We start from the raw sequence: 19,840 nt of genomic DNA on the forward strand, positions 1-19,840 counted from the left end.
TGTGCCTTGACCAGGCAATCCCAGGTTTTTGAACTGGCGACCTCAGCATTCCAGGTCGATGATTTTGGGCAAAGAATCTTAATAAACGTTTTCCCAAAGAAGACATGCAAAGGCAAAGGACTGATAAACACACGAAAGATGCTCAACATCCTTAGCCATCCATGAACTACAAATCAAACCCACAGTGAGATAACATCGCACACCACTAAAATGGCTACGATGAAAAGAACACATATTCCAAAAATTGATATGGAACCAAAAAAGAGCACAAATAGCCTCAGCAATCTTGAAAAGGAAGAATAAAGTGGGAAGAATCACACTTCCAATATCAAGTTATACTACAAGGCCATTGTACTCAAAACAGCCTGGTACTGGCATAAGAACAGGCATATAGATCAATGGAACAGAACAGAGAACCCAGAAATAAACCCACACCTTTATGGACAACTGATATTTGACAAAGGAGAGAAGAGCATACAATGGAGTAAAGACAGCCTCTTCAACAAATGGTGTTGGGAAAATTGGACAGGTGCTTGCAAAAAAGTGAAAGTAGACTACCAACTTATACCATTCACAAAAATAAACTCAAAGTGGATAAAAGACTTAAATGTAAGTCATGAAACCATAAACATCTTGGAAGAAAACATAGGCAGTAAACTCTTTGATATCTTTCATAGCAATATTTTTGCTGATTTTTCTCCACAGGCAAGTGAAATAAAGAACAGGATGAACAAATGGGACTATATCAAACTAAAAAGCTTTTGCACAGCAAAAGACACCATGAACAAAATTAAAAGACAACCCACACAGTGGGAGAACATATTCGCCAATACGTATGATAAGGGGTTAATAACCAAAATTTATAAAAGACTTCTAAAACTCAACACCAGGAAAGTAAATAATCCAATTAAAAATGGGCAAAAGAACTGAATAGACACTTCTCCAAAGAGGACATACAGATGGCCAATAGGCATATGAAAAAATGTTCAACATTACTAATCATCAGAGAAATGCAACTTAAAACCACAATGAGATACCACCTCACAGCTGTCAGAATGGCGCTCATCAACAAAACAACACAGAATAAGTGCTGGCGAGGGTGTGGAGAAACCCTCCTGCACTGCTGGTGGGAATGTTGACTTGTGCAGCCACTGTGGAGAACTGAATGGGGTTTCCTCAAAAAATTAAAAATGGAACTGCATTTTGATCCAGCTATCCCACTTTTAGGAATATATCCTAAGAACACCAAATCCCTGATTCAAAAGAAGATAATGCACCCCCCATGTTTATGGCAGCATTGTTCACAATAGCCAAGATCTGGAAACAGCCCAAGTGTCCGTCAGTGGACGAGTGGATTAAAAAGCAGTAGTACATTTACACAATGGAATACTATGCAGCTGTGCAAAAGAAAGAAATCTTACCTTTTGTGACAGCATGGATGGACCTGGAGATGATTATGCTAAGTGAAATAAGCCAGGCAGAGAAAGACAAATATCATATGATCTCACTCATATGTGGAATCTAATGAACAAAGTGAACTGAGGAACAGAATAGAGGCAGAGGCAGGGTCTCAGGGACCAAAGGGACAGCAGTCAGAGGGAAGGGGGATGAGGGGATGGGATCAGAGAAGGTGAAGGGATTAGTGAAACTATATATATTTATACATAACACAGAGATATAGATAACAGGACAGTAAATCCTAGAGGGAAGGGGGGTGGCATTAGGGGGAGGGAGGCAAATGTGGTATAAAAAGGGACACAGAGGTGGGGTGAGGGAGTTATATTCAGTGGACACTTGAATCCATGTTAACATAGTACATTAAAAATTAATAAAAATTTTAAAAAAAGAACATAATAACAAGCGTTGCCAGGGACACAGAAACATTGGTCATACATCATGGTGGAAAAACAAAGTTATACATCTCCTTTGAAAAACTCTGGCAGTTTCTCAAAACGTTAAGCATAGTTATGTATGACCCAGTATGTACATTACAGAGAAAAAGAGAGAGAGATTTCACCAAGAGAACTGAAAATATGTTCACAAAAAAGTGTTCATAAGTGATCGTAACAACATTATTCAAAGTAGCCAAAAAGTGTGAACAACCCAAATGTCCATCAACTGACAAAAGAAGAAACCAAAAGTGTATTCCATGCTGTGGTATGTTTGCAGCCATGAAAAGAAATGCAATGCTTCCTCTGCCACTCCTGACACTATGTGCTCGTTAGGTGCTGACCTGGTACCTCTTCTGTGAGATGACAGCTGAGGAGACTCGGGAACTCACCATGACTGTTGAAAGTCCAAGGGAGGAGTCAGGACTGAATACGACAATCACATTATTTAGAGGCGGCAGGGCAGAATGGCTCTGTGGTGCATTGTAAGACTTAGGAAGGTAGCCTGACCAGGCAGCGGCGCAGTGGATAGAGCGTCGGACTGGGATGAGGAAGGACCCAGGTTCGAAACCCCAAGGTTGCCAGCTTGAGCATGGGTCATCTGGCTTGAGCAGAACTCACCAGCTTGGACCCAAGGTCACTGGCTCGAGCAAGGTGTTACTCAGTCGGCTGAAGGCCCGCAGTCAAGGCACCTATGAGAAAGCAATCAATGAACAACTAAGGTGTCGCAATGAAAAACTGATGATTGATGCTTCTCATCTCTCTCTGTTCCTGTCTGTCCCTATCTATCCCTCTCTCTGACTCACTCTCTGTCCCTGTAAAAATAAATAATTAATTTTAAAAAAAGATATGAGTTAAAAAAAAAAAAAGACTTAGGAAGGTAATGAAAGCCTGTGGTGAACTCCAGGGCCTGTCAACAAGGCAGGTCAGATTTCCATTTGTAGAGCAGTCAGTCAGTGAAACAGACACACCTGTACAGTTGGAAATAATGAAAATAAAATCGATATGTTCTAGCAGCAGCAGCAGCAGCAGCAGCAGCAGCAAGTATCTACTAAAAGAGGGAATATACTACTTGACTCCAGAACTCTGTTTCTGCAGACCAAGTATACATTCCCAGTTAGGAAACTGCAATTTTGTTTCCACCACGTTTGACGACTATAATATAGTTTCCTCCGTCCTTTCATTTCCCCTTCCCCCCATTCCTTTATTATATATCAATTGAAGATGGGATGGGAGAAACACCGGTTCAATGAAAAGACCCCTTTTCTTTTGCTCATGCTTATTTAGCTTTTATCTTTATATTCCGTTAGGTTATTTTCCTTTCACTGCTTAATAATAAAAAAAAAATTGGAGAATTTTAATATTTTTCATTTACCATTGTAAAACCAAGGACAGTTTTATAACATGTTTTTCTACATAGCTTAACCTGTAGGGCAACTTGTCTTTGAGTAGGGATAAATAACTCTAAAAGAAATGAATTCTAGTCCCCGCTGGTTGGCTCAGTGGGTAGAGCTTCAGCCTGGCATGTGGATGTCCCAGGTTCGATTCCCAGTCAGGACACACAAGAGAATCCACCATCTGCTTCTCTCCTTCTTCCTCCTGCCCTCCCTCTCCCCCTTCTCTCCCTTTTCCCCTTCTCTCCCTCTCCCCCTTCTCTCCCTCTTCCCCTTCTGCAGCCACTGGCTCACTTGGTTCGAGTGATGAATCAGCCTCAGGCACTTAAAAACAGCTCCGTTGATTCAAGCGGCCCCAGACAGAAGTTGCTGGGTGGATTCTGGTCAGGATGCATGTGGGTCTGTCTCAGTATCTTCCCTCCTCTCACTTTAAAAAGAAAAAGAAAGAAATGAATCCCTAGCCCTGGCCAACCAACTTGGTTGGTTAGAGCTTTGTCCCAAAACACAAAGGTTGCAAGTTTGGTCCCTGGTCAGGGCACATATAGGAACAGATCAGTGATTTTGTCTGTCTCTTTCCCTTCCTCTCTCTGTGAAATTAAAAAACAAAAACAAAAACAGAATCCTAGATGGTTTTTCTTCAAGCCAAGCATCTTTTTTTTTATTAATTTTAATGGGGTGACATTAATAAATCAGGGTACATATGTTCAGAGAAAACATCTCCAGGTTATTTTGACATTTAATTATGTTGCATACCCCTCACCCAGAGTCAAATTGTCTTCCATCACCTTGTATCCAGTTTTCTTTGTGCCCCTCCCCTCCTCCTCTCCCTCCCTCTTCTCCCTCTTCTCCCTCCCCCTCTTGTAGCCAAGCATCTTGTTTCAATAAGTTTCTGTTAAAATTTTTTTTAAGAAATGAAGTACCGGCCTGACCAGGCAGTGGTGCAGTGGATAGAGCATCGGACTGGGATTCAGAGGACCCAGGTTCAAGACCCTGAGGTTGCCAGCTTGAGCATGGGCTCATCTGGTTTGAGCTAAGCTCACCAGCTTGGACCCATGGTCGCTGGCTCAAGCAAGAGGTTACTCGGTCTGCTGTAGCCCCACGGTCAAGGCCCATATGAGAAAGCAATCAATGAACAACTAAAATGTCGCAACGCGCAACGAAAAACTAATGATTGGTGCTTCTCATCTCTCCGTTCCTGTCTATCCCTCTCTCTCTCTGTCTCTGTAAGAAAAATAAAGAAAGAAAGAAAAAAAGAAATGAAGTACCGTATTTCCCCATATGTAAGATGCTCCCGTATGTAAGACACACCTTAATTTGGGGGCCCAAAGGTAAAAGGATAGAAAAAGATATTTCATGCAATAGAAATGAAAAAAAGCAGGGGTAGTAATACTTATATCAGACCAAGTAGACTTTAAACAAGGGCTATATAGTAAGAGACAGAGAAGGTCATTACATAATGATAAAATAATCAATCAACAAGATGATAAAAACCCTTGTAAAAATGTATGCACCCACCATAGTAGTAATTAAATATATAAAGCAAAACTTGATGGACATAAAGGGAGAGATTGACAGTAACATAGTTACAGTAGGGGATTTAATGCCCCATTGACATTAAGAGATTAATTTTACAGACAAGAAATCAACAAGGAAATGCGACCTTAAGTGACACACTAGAACAGATGGATTTAATTGATATCTGCAAAGCATTTTACCCAAAGCAGTAGACTGCACATTCTGTTCAAGTGCACATGGAACATTTTCTAGGATAAACCACATGTTAGGACACAAAACAAGTCTCAGTGCATTTAAGAAGATTGAAATATCAAGTATCTTCTCAGACTAGAAATCAATGATAAGAAAAACGGAAAAATATACAAACACATGGAAGCTAAAAACATGTTACTAAACAGTGAGTTGGTTAACAATGAAGAAAACAAAGGATACTTGTAGACAAGTGAAAATGAAAACAAAACAACCTCAAATCTATGGGACACAGCAAAAGCTGTCCTAAGAGAGGAAATTCATAGCAATATTGGCCTACCTCAAGAAACAAGAAACATCTCAAACAATCTAATCTTACACCTAAAGGAACTAGAAAAAGAACAACAGAGCCCAAAGTGGTAAAAGGAAGGAAGTAATAGGATCAGAGCAGAAATAAATGAGATAAAGTCTAAAAAAAAAAATACAAAAGATCAATCAAACCAAGAACTGGTTCTTTAAAAAGATTAACAAGATTGACAAACTTTTAACCAGACTCATTAGGAAATAAGAGACACCTTGGGCGGATGAGTCGGTTGGTTAGGGCATCCTCCGGATATGCCAAGAGTGCAGGTCCCACCCCTAGTCGGAGCACATACCGGAACAGATTGATGTTTCTGTCTCCCTTCTCTCACTCCCTTCCTCTCTCTCTAAAATCCATAAATAAATTTAAAAAGAGAGAACCCAAATAAAATGAGAAATAAAAGGAAAAGTAACAACTGACACTGCAGAAATGCAGAGGATTGTAATAAAATATTATGAACAACTAAATGCTAACAAATTGGATAATCTGGAAGAAATGGATTAATTCCTAAAACATGCAATCTTCCGAGACTGAATCAAGGAGAAACAAAATCTGAACAGAACAGTTACAACTAGCGAAATAAAATGTAGCAATCAAAGCCTCCCTACAAGCAAAAGTCTTGGACTAAATGGCTTCACAGGTGAATTTTACCAGTCAGAAAAGAACTAACGCCTATCCTCAAACTATTCCAAAAAATTCAAGGGGAGGGAAGACTCCCAAGTTTATTTTATGAGACCAGCATTATCCTAAATCCAAAACCAGACACACTACAAAGAAAGAAAATATAGCCCAAAATACCTGATGAAATAGATGCAAAATTCTCAACAAAATATTAGCAAACTGAATTCAACAATACATTCAAAAGATTATATACCATGATAAAGTAGTATATACTCCTGGGATGTAAGCTTGGTACAATATTTGCGAATCAATTAACATTATACACCATATAAACTAAATGAAAAATAAAAATTATATGATCTATCAATAGTGCAGGAAAGCATTTGACAAAGTCCAGCACCCATTTATGATAAAAACTCTTAGCAAGGTTGGAATAGAGGGAATGTACTTTAAATAATAAAGGCCATGGGCCTGACCTGTGGTGGGGCAGTGGATAAAGCGTCGACCTGGAAATGCTGAGGTCGCCAGTTCAAAACCCTGGGCTTGCCTGGTCAAGGCACATATGGGAGTTGATGCTTCCAGCTCCTCCCCCTTCTCTCTCTCTGTCTCTCCTCTCTCTCTCTCTCTCTCTCTCTGTCTCTCCCTGTCCTCTCTAAAATGAATAAATAAAAAAAAAGAAAAAAAGAAATTAAAAAAAAATAATAATAAAGGCCATGTATGACAGATTCACAGTCAACATCATACTCATTGGGGAAAACTGAAAGTATTTCTCTTAAAATCAGGAAGAAGAAAGGATGTCCACTTTTACTACTCATTCACCATAGTTCTTGATAAGAAAAAGCTTCAGGATATATTCAGCATTATTCTGTATTAAAGATAAGACTGATCTTCCTGTTTTTATATAGACATGTACCCTGAGAATGATAAGCATTTAACTACCCTTTAAAAATTGAAAGATATTTAGAGAGAACTAGACATTTCTATTAATTTATTATGAGGCCTCCTTGCACTAGAACATTGAACCTGTCATAAATGAATGCTATCATTTCTATGACCAATTACGCCCTAACTATATTATCTTCTTTCTTTTTTTCTTGTCTTGGAACATCTCTCCTATCAGAGGCCATTTTTTCTGGATTCTATCCCTATTCACCTCTTTGTTTTGTTATTGTCTTACTCTCTCCTCATCCTCAACCTAGTTCCTAGGGCTGGATCATTCACAACATACTGGTATCTCCTACCTTAAAAAGAAAAACTTCTTCATTGAACCAGTGTTTTTTCTCCTGTTCCTCATTTCCATGTTCTGTTTCATCATCAACCTTCTCAAAAATGTTTGTACACACTGTCATCGTTTCCTTACCTTGGAGTCACTCTTCTATCCTCTCTTGTCTAGCTTTTGCCCTTCACCACTCCACCAAGGATAGTTTTTAAAAGAACACCAATAATCCATAAGCTACCAAATTTAATGGACATCTTTCTGTCTACTTTGTACTTCACTGTCCAGCTAAAACAGTTGAATACTTCCTCTTTCTTGAAAAACCTCTTTTTAAAAAAATTGGATTTAGAGGTAGAGGAAGAAAATGAGAGAGAGAAAGAGAAACACTGATTTGTTATTCTACTTACCTATACATTCATTGATTGATTCTTGTATGTGCCCCAGTGTGGGGGGGAGGGTCAAACCTGCAACCTTAGTGTATCCAACTTTAACCAGCCGAGCAACCTGGACAGGTACCCAGTAACCTCTTGCTTTTAATGTACGTGACGTACCTTGACATTGCTTTACCCCTTTATAATTGCTGTTTCTTAGGCTTCTTTTCCTCTTCACAACTTCTGAGTGTTAGTATTATCTGGGTTTGTCCTTCATGATCTACTCTTCTTTCTCTATTCGTTTTTCTTTCTGTCTCTCTCTTTAGAATTTAGTCATCTCCCTGTGGCTTTAAGTACCACCTCTATGATTATGACACCATATTTAAATCTCTAGCTAGATAGTTCAGATACATTGATTTCTCCCCACCTCAACCCTATTTACCTCCTTCTTGGCAAATGACTTCACTATTTACCTACATGGCTAATCAGGTCAGAATCTAAAATTTATATTTGATTCCTCTTTCTTCCTCATTCTCTATAATCATTTTATTAGCAAGTCTTGTCAGTTTTATCTCTAAAGTATATCTTGAATCTACCCATTAATTCTTTTTAATTGAATTCATTGGAATGACTCTGGCTAACATAATTATTTGCGGTTCAGGTGTCCAGTTCTATAACACACCATATTGTGTTCACCACCCCAGTCAAGTCTTAATTCATCACCATTTATTCCCCACTATACCTTCATCCACCTTGACCCCCCACAAGCACCACATTGTTGTCCATGCCCATGAGTTTTTTCTTTTGTGTCTTTTTTTTTGCTCAATCCCTGCAACCGCTTCACCCAGCCCCACCCAACAGCTGTTAGCCTGCTCTCTATCAATGAGTCTGTCTCTGTGTTGCTTGTTAGTTCATTATGTTTATTAGATTCCACACATGGGTGAAATCATATGGTACTTGTCTTTCTCTGACTCTCTTATTTCACTTAGCATAGTGCTCTTCAGATCTATCCATGATGTTTCTTCTTTTTTATGGGAGGAACTAAAAATTGTGTAAATGTACCATGACTTTGTTTTGTCCATTTATCTACTGGTAGTTCCTAGGGCTGCTTCCAAATCTTGGCTATTGTAAACAACACTGCAGTGACCATATGGGCACATATATTCTTTGAAATTAATGTTTTGGGTTTCTTCAAATAAATTCCCAGAAATGGAATCACTAGGTCATAAGGCAGTTCCATTTTTAATTTTTTGAGGTAACTCTATAGTGCTTCCCACAGTGGCTTTACCGATTTGCAGTCCTACCAGCAGTGCAGGAGGGTGCCCTTTTCTCTATGCTCTCGCCAGCACTTGTTATTTGTTGATTTATTGATGATAGCCATTCTGACAGGTGTGAGATAGTAGAACGGATAAGTAAATTCAGTAAAGTAGCAGGATACAAAATAAATATCCTGAAATCAGTTGAATTTTATACACCAATAATCTATCAAAACTGGAAACTGAGAAAACAATACAATTCACAACTGCTTCAAAAGAACAATATATTTAGGAATGTATTTAACCAAGGAGGTAAAAGACCTGTACTTAGAAAATTATGAGACACTGAAGAAAGAAATTGAAAAAGATACAAGTAACTGGAGGCTCATACTGTGTTCATGGATAGAAAAAATTAACAACATTAAAATGTTTATATTACCCAAAGTAATTTGTAGATTCAACACAATTCCTGTCAAGATACCAATGGTGTTTATCACAGAACTAGCACAAATGATTTAGAAATTTATGTGGAACCACAAAAGATTCCAAAGAGCCAAAATAATCTTGAAAAGGAAGAACAAAGTTGGAGGAATCACACTACCTGATATCAAACTATACTACAAGGCCATAGTAATCAAAACAGCATGGGAAAAAAAAAAACTCGTGGTGCCTGGCATAAAAACAGACTCATGAGTCAATGGAACAGGATTGAGAGCCCAGAAATAAACCTATGCCTTTATGGTCAATTAATATTTGACAAAGGAGGCAAGAACATACAGTGAGGTAAAGACAGTTGATTCAATAAATGGTGTTGGGAAAATTGGACAGATACATGAAAATATTAAACTAGACCACTTTCTTACACCATACACAAGAATAAACTCAGAATGGATTAAATACTTAAATATAAGACTTGAAACCATGGAACTCCTAGAATAAAACATAGGCAGTAAAATCTATGACATTTCTCTAAGCACTATTTTTCCTGCTATATCTTCTCAGACAAGGGAAACAAAAGAAAAAATAAAAACAGATTACATCTAGCTAAAGAGGTTTTGCACAGCAAAGGAAAGCATCAACAAAATGAAAAGACAATCTACTGAATGGGAGGACGTATTTGCTGATATAGCTGATAAGGGATTAATATCCAAAATTTATAAAGAACTTACACAACGCCAAAAAAAACAAAAAAACAATGCAATTAAAAAATGGGCAAAGGACTTGAATAAACACTTTTCTAAAGAGGATATCTATTTACTTTTATCTCCAGGACTGCTACAATAATGCATGCCTCTCTTATGTCTTGCTTACAACCCTTCTCTTAGCCTCCCAACTGAGTTCCCAGTGCCCCCTTCCTGAGTCATTCAGCTTCCAGGCCAGGGGTCGGGAACCTTTTTGGCTGCGAGAGCCATGAATGCCACATATTTTAAAATGTAATTTTGTGAGAGCCATACAACAACCTGTGTACGTTAAGCATTATCCAATAAAAATTTGGTGGTGTCCCGGAGGACAGCTGTGATTGGCTCCAGCCACCCGCAACCATGAACATGAGCGGTAGGAAATGAATGGATTGTAATACATGAGAATGTTTTATATTTTTAACATTTTTTTTTTATTAAAGATTGGTCTGTGAGCCAGATGCAGCCATCGAAAGAGCCACATCTGGCTCGTGAGCCATAGGTTCCCGACCCCTGTTCCAGACAATCTTCTCAAAAGAAAAAGGGATTATGTTAATTCCCATTTAAAACTTTGAAATGGGTGGGTGATGTGGTCAAGTGGTTAAGGTAATGGACTGCTAAAACTTTGAAATGCTTTCTCATTATATTAGCCATCAAACTCTGCAAACATGTTTTCTAGTCAAGTCCTGGTTTCACCTCTTACTAATTGTGGAATCTCGGGCAATGTGCTGAATCCCTCTGTGGCATAATATGTGGGTAGTAAAGTTAAAGAAGATAATTCGTGTAAAGCACTTTAAAGCACTTACAGCTCTGCCTGGCACTCAGTAAGTGTTCTCAGTTATTGTTAATGTTAAATGGCCTACAAAGCACTGTATAGTCAGACTTCTGTGTGCTACATACCTGAGAATGCCTTTTTTAATGACTTTCTTCAAAGTTTTGGTCTTCTTCAGTTTTTTTCTATCTCAACAACCTATTTATACTACTTACCATCTCTACTTATCTTTTTCTTTTGTTTGTTTTTATCCCAGTAAATTTAATAATGCATTATTTAATTGGATTTATTGGGGTGAGACTGGTTAATAAAATTATACAGGTTTCAGGTGCAGATCTGTCTGCTCCATAGAGAGGGAATATAGTATTTAGCTTGTTCATTTTAACTCTAGTACTTCAAACAGTTCTGGTCACATAGCAGAAATTTATTATATTTGCTGATAAATAATGATACTTTTTATTTTTTACAGAGACAGTTAGAGGAAAAGATGGTAGAGACAGACAGGAAGGGAGAGAGATGAGAAGCATCAATTCTTCATTGTGACACCTTAGTTGTTCATTGATTGTTTTCTCATATGTGCCTTGACTATGGGAGGTGGGGCTACAGCAGAGTGAGTGACCCCTTGCTCAAGCCAGCAATTTTGGGATTAAGCCAGCGACCTTAGGCTTTAAGCCAGTGATCTTTGGGCTCAGTCCAGTGACCATGGGGTCATGTCTTTGATCCCACGCTCAAGCCAGTGGCCCCGTGCTAAACTGGTAACCATGTGCTCAAGCTGGTGACCTCAGGGTTTCAAACCTGGGTCCTCTGCATCCCAGACTGACACTCTGTCCACTGTGCCACTGCCTGGTCAGGCAATAATGATACATTCTTAACAAGACCTTTGGACATTTGCTTTTTGGTCAGTTTTTCATTCTGATTCAATTTGACTTTGAATGGAATATAACATTTATTTATAATGCTGTAATCTTACCTGTTTTGTATGTCACAATGGAGAATCTTATTTTCTCCTTTGAAGTTTTTATATAAAGACTAAATTGGGGAAGAGAACAAGAATATTGATAATGAAATTTCTTATAAGATAATCTTTCTCATAATATTGCAGTTTCAATGTATAGAATACTCCCAAATTTTTAAAAAAGGAAATTTTGAAAGCATGATATTGTACAATATCAACATATTTTACGTTGGTTCACTTTGGATCCCACCCAAAGATATTTCTTATTGAAGTACCTGAAAGGCCTTAAAATAGTCTTAGAGAATAAACACTAAGGATAGCATTATAGAGACATATTTTAATTAAGGTTAACTTTTATGTGACAAGGGAAAAAGTATTCTTATTAGGGTATTAGTTCAACTACTTTTGTATTTTTAATATTTTTCTAGTCCACACACAAGTAATTGAAAAAGTATACCTAATAAAAATAGAGGCTTTTCTCCCATCTTACAGTCATATCAAAGAGTTCCTTACAATTTTCATTCTAAAATATAAAATTTCTTTAAAGATATCATCTAATATATAAAATTTTAAATGGACATTATATATTTTTCACCTTGGTACTTTCAGTATTTATGTTTTTGCAATTCAATACACTATTTTGGTTAGATCTTTCATATAAAAATATTTTCTTTAGAACAAAAAATATTATTTTTAAAAGGAGGGGAATTTTTTTAGTGTATACACTATAGTTTTGGAGTAGTCAGATTTTATTTTGGTTTATTTGTGGTATAACCTTGGTTATATAAGCAAAACTTGATTAATCCTTTAATTTTTCTCTGAGATAAACTAAGAGGTTGAAAGTTTAAAATCTTTTGAAGTCTTTGAAAGTGTTGATAACAGGAATTATATTTTCAGTCAAAATTATTGACATGTTGGTTTAACTAAGGGAATAAAAAGTTAATTTTTCCTAACTTCTGCCTCCTTAATAGACTTGAATGACTTGTCTTTGGTTAGTTAAATGATAAAAATAATGATCTTTTTCAGAACGCTTCAATTCAATACTTGTTTAGATGCTGAATTAAGTTATTTGTAAAATATGTTATCTCAGAGTTAGAAGTATATTTTCTGAACAAGTGTTTTCCTGAACCAGAGCTAATAATGAAGAAGCTCAGCCTGTAATAGACAGTTCTTTTCACTAGTCCTTCCTCTTCCATTGTCTTCTCCTCTCCTCTGTTGCAGTAAACACTATTACAGGGGGTCCTTGGGTTACAACAGGCTCAATGTACGACCTTTTGAGTTTATGGCACTCAGTCTCATAAAAACTTGTATGTTTTTCACAAATAGCCATCTTTAGCCCCTCTGCCCTATTAGTATTGCAGTATTACAGGTTAGCATAAATTACTAATGATTACACCTTCCTATTTCTTTCTTTTTTTCTTTTTCTTTCTGTTTTATTTGTTTGTTTGTTTGTTTATTTTCAAGAGAAAGAGCCAGAGGCAGGGACAGACAGATAGGAAGGGAGAGAGATGAGAAGCATCAACTCATAGTTGCAGCACATAGTTGTTCATTGATTGCTTCTTACCTGTGCCTTGCCTGGGGCTCCAGCCCAGCCAGTGGCCCTTTGTTCAAGCCAGCGACCTTTGGGCTCAGCCAGCAACCATCTTGTCATGTCTTTATGATCCCATGCTCAAGCTGGTGACTTTAGGATTTCAAACCTGTGTCCTTTGCATCCCAGGCTGACGCTCTACCTACTGTGCCACAGCTAGGTCAGGCCTTTCCTATTTCTTTCCCTTTTTTTCAGAGAGAGAGAGAGAGAGAGAGTCAGAGAGAGGGATAGATAGGGACAGACAGACAGGAACGGAGAGAGATGAGGAACATCAGTCATCAGTTTTTCATTGCGACGCTTTAGTTGTTCATTGATTGCTTTCTCATTTGTGCCTTGACCGTGGGGCTACAGCTGACCGAGTACCCTTACTCGAGCCAGTGACCTTGGGTCCAAGCTGGTACGCTTTTTTGCTCAAACCATATGAGCCTGCACTCAAGCTGGTGACCTCAGGGTCTCGAATATGGGTCCTTCGCATCCCAGTCTGACACTCTATCCACTGTACCACCGCCTGGTCAGGCAGGCCCTTCCTATTTCTTAATTTTTTTTTCTTTTTTTTTTTTTTTTTTTTTTTTTCATTTTTCTGAAGCTAGAAACAGGGAGAGACAGTCAGACAGACTCCCGCATGCGCCCTACCGGGATCCACCTGGCACGCCCACCAGAGGCAACGCTCTGCCCACCAGGGGGTGATGCTCTGCCCATCCTGGGGGTCGCCATGTTGCGACCAGAGCCACTCTAGCGCCTGGGGCAGAGGCCACAGAGCCATCCCCAGCGCCCGGGCCATCTTTGCTCCAATGGAGCCTTGGCTGCGGGAGGGGACGAGAGAGACAGAGAGGGAAAGCGCGCGGCGGAGGGGTGGAGAAGCAAATGGGCGCTTCTCCTGTGTGCCCTGGCCGGGAATCGAACCCGGGTCCTCCGCATGCTAGGCCGACGCTCTACCGCTGAGCCAACCGGCCAGGGCCCTATTTCTTAATTTAGGTAGTAAAATGTGGAATTATAGAAAAACAGAATGTATGTTTGTGTTTGTTCTATGTAAAGGACAATAGTTTACGTTGTTTTGAAAATAGACAGTTATAAATCATTGTATATTTGCCACCTTTCAGTTTATATTTATATTGCTTCACTGTTGGGGGAAAATGCTAGGCAATATAGGCCCATTGAAAAAGACACTTTAGGAAAAAAAAGAAAAAAAAAAAAAGAAAAAGGCACTTTAGGGATTCTTTTTAAGAGAAGTGGAAACAGAACAATTTTTTTTTCTAAGTATCTGTAAGAGTTGGGTGACCCATGTAAGTTCTTATTTTGACAAATTAAATACAATTTAGTTCTTTCTACTTTCGTTTGGGCTCTAAGTGATTTCTGTAAATGAATCTTGTCTTTGTAATATTTACGGAACGACTCATTTCACTTTTTTAGGAGATTTTATGAAGAAGGAGCAATTGTCTTGGGTGAGGAAGCAAATATGCTTGCTGGCATGCTGCTTGGGCTCAATGCTATTGATTTCAGGTAATTCTAACTAAACGTACTCGGTTTGTAAAGTGTTCTGCCTTGTCATAGTGCCTACTTAGGATTTTTCCTTTCAACTTTCTAAGAAAAGCACACAGTTGGATATTGACATTTGATTCCTGTTGTTCCCTTTTAAATGACATCAGTTTTCTGAATGGTTTTCTCTCAGCAAAGAGACTGTCTCAAACTTAAGGAATTAACTAGGCTTGAGTAATATGAAAACTTAGACTACATTCCCCCAAACAGAAAAATCATGTACTCTGGTAACACTGAGGGAAGGTTTTGGATTTTCTCTGTTAGTGGTTTTCAGCCATTGCCTTAAAATGAAAAGAAATCCACTAGAAATAGATTCAAAGCCGGAAAGATTTTCATTATCTCATGTGGAGATAAAGAAGATCCTGACAGGATATTGTGGCTATTTTATGATTCTTGTGTTATGTATCTAGAATATAAAAACATTTTTAATATTTGTTTTTATTATCAACAAGATGAATTGATTCCAGACTAATATTACAAGTACTAAAAAGGGACATTCATTGTAAGTTCTTTTTAGATTTATGAAAGCATTGTATTACATTTCTTTAACTAATCCAAGATTTTACATTATACTGAAAGTAAAAGGTTTGTCTATAACAAGAACTCAAGCAGAAGAGTGAAAAAAAATATTTTTATTTAAATAAATCACTTAAAATCCAAGAATATTATTAAAATAGGTATAAAAACTTACATGAAAATCTACTTTAAGTTCTTGAATTTAAAAATAATGCTGCCCATTTTCTCTGAGGTAACCTTTTTCTAGTAAATAACTTCCTTTTCAAAATATTTGTCATTTTATAATTTTCTTTAATATTAATAAAGTAGTATCTGGTTAATTAGCGTACTTGTTTAGGATGAACAGAATAGATGCAACAGGAAGGCTGTCTCTGTGACCCCGCTAAGGGAGGCAACTTTTTACATGGCGTGCTGTAGGCCTGTCTACATCCTTTACAATTTTATTTTTTGGTAAAAAAAAAACCAAACAAACCTGGGAGAAGAATGTGAACTTTTGATTTATTGTAACCCAATGATACTATGCAATCAACTGAAAACAAATGTCTTAAAGCTACATTAGTACTGTTTTTGTAAATGAGGACAGCCTATGTAAATGTTGCCACTTTGATTCTGTCTTCATTCAAGTCTGGAAAAAATGTATCCCCTTGATATTAATATATTAGAACCAGTATTTCCACAGGCGTAATTCCCAAAGAAACCAGCGATAGAAGTTCAGAGATGAATTCTTTTCTTTTGAAAGATCAGCCTACACCTTTTAAATATTCTTTTGTATATTTTCCTAGAGGATATACTTTTACCTTTCAATAATAGCAATCTTTAATTCTTTAAAAATTTTAAATGATTTATTTTAATTAAAAATTTAAAAAAAATTTTAATGTTTTTCAATTTCAGTTTACATTGAATATTATTTTGTATTGGTTTCATCTGTACAGCAGAATGGTTAGACAATCTTATGCTTTCAGAGTGCTGAAAAGCATAAGATTTTTCCTGATATTTCCAGCACCCACCTGGCATGATGCACAGTTATTACAATATTATCGACTATATTTCCTATGCTGTACTTTGTATCCCCATGACAATATGTAACTACCAGTCTGTATACTTCTCAGTGTAACAGTAATAAACTTAAAACTAAACACCTTTAAAAGAAAAACTTACCTTGATATACCATTATACCCAACAAAGATTACTGGATTGAGGAACCAGGAGTTTTGAGTTTTTACTGGCTTTAAGAAACTCAGAAACTTTGGGAAAGTCACTTAACCTTTTCCTTGTTGCTGTGGCCTCAAAAAACATTGACTAGACAGTAGATTTTTAACATTTTTTTTTATGTCTAGAATGCAAGTTCTTTCAACTATCAGATAGTTTACAAACCCTCATTTTCCTTCCTTCTTTTTAAAGTTGTTTCATACTTCTTTATTTAGGAAGGTTCCATTTTCATTCCTCAGTAGCTTTCATGTATCACTCATATGCTCCTCCATTCATTAGTTCATCTAGTTCTGATGGGTCACTAGTGTCGTCTTGATCAGCCAGCTAACTTGATAATAAGATTTGCCGACAATTCCTGGGTTTTCTGCAAGAGCCTCATTAATTTCAGTTATGTCTCCTGATAGAGAACAGAGTTCACCAGCAGCTTTCACACTTCTTAGAGCACCAGACTCATCTTGTAGTTCATTTTTGTCCCACCTTCAGGCAGACTACTGTAAACATGTCTCCCGATGCTTCCAGGGCAAAATTGCTGATTCCCACTGTTCGATAGCATTTGGTGTTATCCAATCGTGTTGCCCAGGAGCAGACTGGGGCAGGTGCGCAGCTGAACAGCGCTTGCCCTCTGGCCGCAGGGTCCTGGGCAGTGGTCACCGTGGCAGTGTGCAGGCTGCAGGCTCAGGCTGCACGTGGCATTCTCTGTCTGCTCAGGGCACCATGTTCACAGGCGAAAACCCTCATTTTCTAATTATTCAGATTCTTTTAGGAGTATTCAGTGTCACCTGAGAATTTGTATGTTAATGTGAATAAATCCTCATTTGAAAATTCTCTAGTGATATCTTAAAAAGTTTAATAAAGACCAAGACAGTATGAAATAAATAATGGTTGAAAAGATCTCAGTAAATTTTACTTTTTCATGATATATTAATATTTGTATAACAGTATATTAACTTGTACACTTCTTTGTCATTTCTATTGAAGGAAGAATATCTTGATCGAAGTGTTTATTTGTAACACGTAATATTTTAATTACAAACAAAATATTTATCTGCAATTTGATGAAACAAATGTCTCTAACAGATTGTTTATAACAGTTAACTTTGATTTAAAATTTTATGTATTAATATGAAATATTTATTTTCTGTTGTCTTAGCTTCTGTTTAAAGGGTGAAGGATTGGATGGCAACTTCCCCGCTGTAATAGACTATACACCATATTTGAAGTTTACCCAAAGGTATTTGACATTTAGAAATATGTTCTTAAAATCCTAATTTATTGTAGAATGTCTTGTAAATCTGATTAAAATTACTTTTTATGAAACATTTCATATCAGAAATAATTCATAAATATAAACTGCAGTTGCATTTTTAGTATTTATGTAAGCATACACTTTTTATATATTTGTAATTCCAGCACAAATATAGTTTTTAAAAAGTAGCATGTGTTGCCTGACCTGTGGTGGCGCAGTGGATAAAGCGTCGACCTGGAAATGCTGAGGTCGCTGGTTTGAAACCCTGGGCTTGCCTGGTCAAGGCACATATGGGAGTTGATGCTTCCATCTCCTCCCCCTTCTCTCTCTCTGTCTCTCTCTCCTCTCTCTCTCCCTCTCTCTCCTCTCTAAAAATGAATAAATAAATAAATAAATTTTTAAAAAGTAGCATGTGTTTCTATTGCTGTAATAATTATATATACATTTAATAGCTCTATAAGAGTCCAGTGAGATTTTAAAACTGGAATTGATTATTCAGACTGTTTTTCATTTTATCTTCATTATAAAGAAAAGAGTAATGAATATTTTTGTGTAGATCAATTTTTTTATTTCTATTTTGAATTTACAGAATTACTCAGGTAAATACAACAATATTTTATGACTCTTAAAGTCTATCCTTATAGAAGAGTTGTACCAATTTAGACTACCAGGCTTGTCTGAGAGTTATGGATTTCCTACAAGCTCATCAGCATTGAAAATTAATCAGATGCAATACATAGATTTTCTGAAGGTCTGCCTTCACTTAACTGATTTCCTGAGTAGATTTGTGATCTTTATATACTTCCGAAGTGTTGTGATCAAGCCAGAGCTATAAGGGAGAGAGAAAGTGACAGTAATATATGTACATGTGTTATAAGTATACGTTTGCACACAATCAAGACGCATTTATGAAGTGCCTAATGTAGGAAAGAAACTGTCCTTGGTACCAGGGATACATAGATGTTGAAAGTATAGAAACCTCATGAACTTCTATAAAATAATACATTTCCTGTCCCCAAGATAATCATCATCTAGTGAGAGAAGTCACAATTATTTCAGAGCTAGGAGTGTGAAGATATTTTGGATGATGAGGGAGAAGGAAAAATCCAGTATTGTGATGCCAAGCTTTCTAACTTAAGTAAGCAGATCCCTTGGGAAAGGGATAATTCTAGTACTACATTAGATCTAGAAAAGAAATACAGCAGGATGTTTTGAATAGGCATAAAAATATACTGTGTTTGGATATGTTGGGTTATAGGACATTTTGTTCAGATAATGAATAGTTCAAAGTAATGCTAGTAAATACAATAGTAATAATATTTATTGAATTTATAATATATATCAGGCATTGTTCTAAGGGCTTTACTTCTGTTAACTCATTAATCTTCAAAAACCAGTGAGACAGGCACTGCTAGCCTTATTTTACAAGTTGGAAAACTGAAACATAGAGAGGTTAAATACCTTATCCACCATTACACAGCTAGTTTGTGCGAAATAGGCCACAGTCTAAAATTAAAGAGCAGGATTACAGCTGGAGGTAGGAGTTCGGGCATCAACCTGCAGGTGAAAAGGCTTATTTTTGTGATTCAGGAATTGAGTTAAATTAAAATACGAAGATAAATGATAAATGTAAATACTAATTTTCCTCTCATACTTATACAAGAGCCTGTAGTATTGTAACAGGGGTTTTAAAGGATACAGTAATGGAGCCTTCTCAATTGGTACCCTCAAAATGAGTTTAATGATGTATACTTAGTATCCTCAACTGCTTTTTCTGAAATTTTATGCAATTTCTGTTCTTTGATACACAAATCCAAAATATATATGCAGCTTTCCTTTATACTGAAGGATTCCTACCAACTTGGTATATAACAGACACTAAAATGAGAAGGGAAATACCAGTTCAACCTAGTCACTAACCAGTTAACATTTCCGACCATAGAGCTTTTCTTTTTTGAAAGATGTAAAATATCCTAATTGAGCCAGTATTTAAAAAACTGAATTGCTTTCACCTGAATATACCTTTAT

The 19,840-nt window shown here is 37.0% G+C and overlaps 1 protein-coding gene across 5 annotated transcripts in view; it reads left to right on the forward strand.

Annotated features, from left to right (window-relative positions):
- The window catches only part of RUNDC3B (RUN domain containing 3B), a 165,671-nt gene that overhangs the window by 92,297 nt on the left and 53,534 nt on the right, over positions 1–19,840 (forward strand). For all 5 annotated transcript variants that reach the window (XM_066240198.1, XM_066240199.1, XM_066240196.1 and 2 more), the window contains 2 exons: positions 14,716–14,805; positions 17,717–17,797. In XM_066240198.1, the coding sequence (XP_066096295.1) occupies positions 14,716–14,805; positions 17,717–17,797 (171 nt within the window). The remainder of the gene's footprint in view (positions 1–14,715; positions 14,806–17,716; positions 17,798–19,840) is intronic.

Source organism: Saccopteryx bilineata, chromosome 7 (assembly GCF_036850765.1).
Source record: "Saccopteryx bilineata isolate mSacBil1 chromosome 7, mSacBil1_pri_phased_curated, whole genome shotgun sequence".
Classification (NCBI taxonomy): Eukaryota; Metazoa; Chordata; class Mammalia; order Chiroptera; family Emballonuridae; genus Saccopteryx; species Saccopteryx bilineata.